The sequence below is a fragment of the Castanea sativa genome, chromosome 12, assembly GCF_040712315.1.
Source record: "Castanea sativa cultivar Marrone di Chiusa Pesio chromosome 12, ASM4071231v1".
Taxonomy (NCBI): Eukaryota; Viridiplantae; Streptophyta; class Magnoliopsida; order Fagales; family Fagaceae; genus Castanea; species Castanea sativa.
This window is the reverse complement of record NC_134024.1, coordinates 6462423-6468422: the sequence shown is the minus strand read 5'-3', so window position 1 is coordinate 6468422 and position 6000 is coordinate 6462423. Positions and strand designations below refer to the sequence as shown.

Below are 6000 nucleotides of genomic sequence, written 5' to 3'. Positions count from 1 at the left end.
AAAACGTGCTTAGTTTTCATTTATATACTAGAAGAAATAGATTTGAAACTCTAATCCTTAATGGGCTTGAACTGCTGTTTGGGCCTATTTAAAATTTTGTAGACCCGTGTTTCAATCGGTCGAACTAGGCAGATTTCAAATGCTTCTTTTTGCAGCTTGTATGTTCTTGAATCTGGACTTGTATCACCTTGAGTATTGTCTAATAATACTTATAGACTAGGATCTATATCTAAACAAGTTTATGTTTACGGTTTGCCAATTGTTCTAAAATTTTAGAACCTAACAAGCTCCACATTTGACAATTCATGACAAAACTTACATACAAAATGAAATGCTCAAATACAAGAACAACCCATACAATAAAGTGCCTAATTACATCACAAATCCCAATCTAAGACTCCTAACCTAGAAGTTGCAATAAGAGGAAAAATGTCTTGATTAGAATGTACTTGTCTTTCCTGAAAACACTCCAACAAAAACATCACCACATGTGTGGAAAGAAAGACATATAAAAAATAAATAATCAAACTAAAGCAAATAACAAATATGCAAACTAACTCTCCCCCTAAGTTAGATACATCAAAAACTTTTTATTTTCTCCCCCTTACAAAAACAATTTTATCTCCCCTAAATAAAAACAGTTAAAAACCTTTTTCAAATTTCATCTATTTCTCCCTATTTTTGTCATGTATTGACAAAGACAACTCAAACAAAGAGTGGATAGTAAATATACACAACAGAGGATAAGAGAAAATAGAAAATCAAGGAAACACAAAACAATTCAGTTCTATAGAAAATAAAGACAACTTCCCCTATGAAGAGCAACAACTCCTCCTATAAACAACATAGGTTTTAAAAAGAGCTTTCTCCCTTATAAAAATAGGAAAAAATAACACAAGTTTTGGGAAAACAGTTTTGAGGAAAATTTAGGAGGTTGGGAAAACTAAAAAGACACAAACCAAACTTTAAAAAAAAAAAAACTAAGTTGAGAATTCACTTGAAGAAAAATATTATCTCTTTCAATAAAAGCAAATTTGACACTATGTGACTTATAAACAAATGCATGAGAAGAGAAAATATTTGCACATTTATTATCTATCATATCTCTTAAGAAAAATATTTTTTTGTAGGCAGATTTCGAATTCTTCTTTCTGCATCTTGTATGTTTTTGAATCTTGACTTGTATCACCTTGAGCATTGTCTAATAATACCTATAGACTCTAGGATTTATATTTAGATAAGTTTATGTTCACGGTTTGTCAATTGTTCTAAACTTTTAGAACCTAACAATAAATGTTATTGACAGTTTTTTATATTTCCGATAAAAATGACACTAAAATTTTTCTATTATGGTTTATTAACAATTATCTTAAAGACATTTGTTAACATGACATTTTTTTTATAGGAGAATACTAGTATTATATTGACATCATTGAAATACTAAAAACAATAAAAAACTTTATATTTGAAGAATAATCGACCAATGTTAATGCAACCCAAAAAGGTGTGTAAAGCATAATTCATGTCACTGGATCCAAATAAAGTCCATTTATAATTGGGGAAATTGTCAAAATATGCACACACAAAAAGTGATTTAAAGTCATGGGTTTTAGTGCATTCGGGGCCACTTTATACAATAAACACTATCCTTCATAATATTATAGTAGATAAGTTCCGAAGCTTGTAACTTAACAACTCGGTTAACACAAACTACACAGGAAAGATTAAAAACATGTTTCGTTCCATATTATCATGGACCTTTCCCGAAAGACTTTGTCCACCTATAACATGCATACCATATTAGTAATTTTACAACCATAGATCTTTCCCGAAAGATTGAGAGACTTATATACAGAAAAAACGTCAATGTAATGAACATTGACCTTTTTGAGTGGTGACAATAATGCATGAGTCTAGAAACTTTTTCACATTCTCAAACATTCAAGACCCCTCTACAAACTTATCCCCTAGTTTTGGTTTTGCCTATATAATAATATTTCAAATCCCATCTTATTCCTAAGCAAAAACGAATATACCTCTTCCCAAAGCCAGAACTTCAATTGTATATTTTGCATTTCTTCTTGTACACAGTCTCTCTTTAGAAAGAAAAAAAAAAACACTATGGCTTCAACATTATCTTGGTCATGTTCACCTATGCTATCATCATCAAACAAAGCCATGGCTTCAATTAAGGCCAACAGTACTGTGCCTTGTGGCTATGTTGCCTTTCCAATACCAAAGAATTTTGGTAGCAAAAGGGGGACAAGGTTGTCAATGGTGAGAGCTCAGACTGCGGCTGGTGAAGAAAATAAGGACACGTCTCAGTCTGTGGATGTTCATGTCAGTAAGGGAAACCAAGGGACCTCAGTGGAGAGGAGGCCTAGACGGGTGGTGGATATTTCAAACTTTGGTGAGTCTTTCTTTTTGACACAAAGTTTTTGTTTGGTAAATTGACAGTTTGACACGTTTAATTTGCTTGTCTTTTTGTTGTGTCCATTTCTTTCCAACTCAGAAACTGGTGAATTCTAGTGGGTTCTGATAGATACAGACACAGAGTCAGAATTTGATCATCGTGTCTTATAATTAAGAAAAAGGAGGAAAAACTAAAAAAAAGAAAAAAGAAAAGTAAAAGTAATTGGAATTTTTCTGATGATAAATCTTAATCAATTGCTATGTTCTCAACATGAGTGATTATGATCCTTCATTAAACCTGTCAAGTATAACAATTAGTACGCTGATCAATCGAGATAACATGTATTCCACCCACCTAGCACCTTGCCTATTTAACAACAACAACAACAACAACAACAACAATAAATGATAGTAACACGACCATTGCTAAGTAAAGCAACAATAGAGTTTATTTCAGTTGTGCCATGAAATTTGAATTAGCTCTCTCTCTCTCTCTCTCTCTCTCTCTCTCTCTCTCTATATATATATATATATATAGTTTTTAAGCTTATATATTTTGTATAATTATTTTTCCCTTACATTTTGTCATACAATTGTATTTTTGTTAATTTAAAACATATTACTGTATCTTTGGGAACACCTAATTTAATAGATTTTGAAGGGTATTTCGGGAAAGGTACATCTAATTCAATAGATTTTGAAGGGTACTTTGGGTTTTAGATTTTAAAGGATATGTCGTAAACCCGAAACTTCCAAGTTCCATCCACCACAATTGATTCATGGGATTTTTGGGATGTTATATGGGTAAAAAATGGAATAATCTGGCCTATTTCAATGTAAAATGTTTTTTTAGTAGAAAATGTTTTCTTTTCCTGCTTTTGGCATGACGTAAAATGAAAATATTTTCTTATCTTACAAACCGATCCAATACCCCCACAATTGATCCAACCCACTAGATTGGTGCAACCTCGACGGGGTCCACCTACAAAACAACCTAGTTTGCTCAACGCTAACTGCCTCCACCCACAAAACAACACAATTGGTGCACACAACCAACATTAGCTCAACCCGAGTCATGAATTTGGCAAAACCATGTCACAAATTAGCACAAACCTAGTCACAAATTGCCACCTCCCAACGCCAATGACCATTGCTTGCATGTGACACTGCATTGTTGATTCCTATGTGTGAGAAAGAATGAATGAGGGTTGGGGGATGGGGGTTATGCGAGCCCAAGCTGGAAGAGGAGTTATGTAAGAACTTGGTAACTTTTGCTTTTTGTTTTTACTTGGTTGAATAAAGAATATGCCAAGAGCATGGAAATTTACACTTTGCTTAAGTCGTTTTCTTTGTTCAGGTTAATTAGTTATGAGAACCATAAATACAGGTAAATTAGTTATAGAAAGGAAGAGTTCTGCTTCTTCAGATTACATGAACTAGAAAGAATCACATAAAACAGATTAGGATAGGATCTGAATCTGAGGAGAAAACATAAAGCAAAAGACAAAATCAAGGCAAACAAATTAAAGGCTCGTTTGATGATTGTGACACACCAATTATATTATTCCATTTGAAATTAAAGACAAAGCATCAGGTTGTACTTTATAGTTTAATTTTTAGTGGCTGGGCTACTTTTTCAGATTTTGTTTCTCCAATGTCCTTAAAAGAGTGATATGCTATCATCGTGTAGGGTAGCTGGTCAGTATCAAGAAATGTAAAGAGGGAAATTATACAAGGGATTGTAAAGAAAACTTAAATACTCCAATTCAATTTCACTTGTTCTTTACTGTTTTGTTTGTTCCAATACTCAAAGTAGCAAATTTTGTAACATCTTTCTCATCCAATTATTTGGATAGCTAGCTAGCTTTAAATACAAATGTTTCAAAATATATGATCCAAAAAATTAAACAATGTTGCATGCAAATGTTACACAGGTCTCTGGGATCCGTTCTCCCCAATTAGGGCATTGCGGCCAATGCTAGACACAATGGACCGTCTCTTTGATCAGACCACGACATTCCCTGGAGCACACCGGTCAGCATGGGATTGGCAAGCCCGTGCCAATTGGGATGTGGTAGAAGAGGAGAATGAGGTTAAGATGAGGTTTGACATGCCTGGACTTGATAAGGAGGATGTTAAGTTGTCAGTCGAGGACGATGTGCTTGTTATAAAAGGAGAGCACAAGAAGGAAGGTAAAGATAATGACTCTTGGTCTTGGAGAAGCTTCAATTCTTATGACACACGTATTCAGCTTCCTGATAACTTGGAGAAGGATAAGATCAAGGCTGAGCTGAAGAATGGTGTTCTTTACATTTCCATTCCTAAGACCAAGGCAGAACGCAAGGTCATTGACGTGCAAATTCAGTGAAACCAGAACATATATGAGATTTTTGTACTCGTATAAAAATAAAGAAGATTGCGCGTGATAATTTTTAGGTAAAATAATATTTTACTCCTTAGACTCTATAAAGTATAAATAAATAAAAAGTTTTATCATATTTTTTATAATTTTGTTTACGTCATTTTACAATTGTTATATATTTATTGGTTAATAATTTGAATAACATAGATGTAAGGTTACCATTTATACTCAAATTCACAATGAGAAGGGGATAGGCTCAAAAAGCTAAATATAATGAAATTTATAGAGAGTAGGTTTAGAATCTAGGTTTTAGTGATGTTAAATAACTAAGTTGATGGACTTGATCATAACATTACACGCAAGGAATTGTTTATACAAAAGAATTTTATCCTCGGACACAAGCCGATGATGATTTGTAATAACTCTTTTAAAGATAAACTACAAATAAGAATGTTGATGTATATAGTCTTTTCTCTCTCTTTCCCTCCCTTCTTTTGAGCATACTACTTTCCTTTTATAACCTTCACCTTCTTCTAACCCTCTTCCCAAGGTTTTCAGACCTGGATTGTTCAATGAATCGTAAAAGAAAGAGGTTCAAGGTTTTTAAGGTCAAACTGAGGTCGAACTATGATACGTCATAATTAATTTAATAATTATATAAATATAAATAAATATATTAAATTAGTATAAATAGAAAATTTAACTAAAATAATCCAATTAAATATAAATATCTATATTTCAAATATATATTTTCTTTTACAAGACAAATAAGAAATATCAAATTCTAAGCAAATTTAAATACAATATCTATTTATTTATTTATATATTGATTAGTTAAACTTGTAATAATAATAATAATAATAATTAGAGCAATAATAGTACTATAACATTTTATACAAATTTTGACACAATTTACCACGTGTCGAGATGTGAGCAGTAGAAATGTAGACTCATAATTTTTTTTTTCATTACTAACACGGCCATGTGTCAAATTATAGTAAAAATTGTGTAATATATTGTTATACAATAATATTTTTAAAAAAGTAATATTATATACACAAACTATTTTACAACTGACGGTTGATATGACTTTAATATTTTTTAAATAATTATTATAAATAAAAATATAATATTATTTTTCTTAAAAATAGTTAATTCATTTAATGCACCTATCAATGCATGTCAAGTCAGATCACGTTGGGCAGCTGCCCAACTGAAAATTGAAG

At 31.9% G+C, this 6000-nt stretch overlaps 1 protein-coding gene across 1 annotated transcript; it reads left to right on the top strand.

Moving 5' to 3' along the window:
• The first annotated feature begins 1775 nt into the window (after window positions 1–1775).
• LOC142618365 (small heat shock protein, chloroplastic-like) lies at window positions 1776–4920 on the top strand. The gene is made up of 2 exons (XM_075791286.1): window positions 1776–2410; window positions 4347–4920. Exons 1-2 carry the CDS (start codon window positions 2122–2124, stop codon window positions 4778–4780), a joined length of 723 nt encoding a protein of 240 aa, XP_075647401.1. The 5' UTR covers window positions 1776–2121; the 3' UTR covers window positions 4781–4920.
• Window positions 4921–6000: the final 1080 nt, after the last annotated feature.

What these genes read in the sequence shown, in the direction of transcription:
- LOC142618365 (XM_075791286.1), top strand. Translation starts at nt 2,122, where the DNA reads ATGGCTTCAACATTATCTTGGTCATGTTCACCTATGCTATCATCATCA. An exon ending in GGTGGATATTTCAAACTTTG is followed by an intron (nt 2,411 to 4,346) that starts GTGAGTCTTTCT and finishes AATGTTACACAG; the next exon opens with GTCTCTGGGATCCGTTCTCC.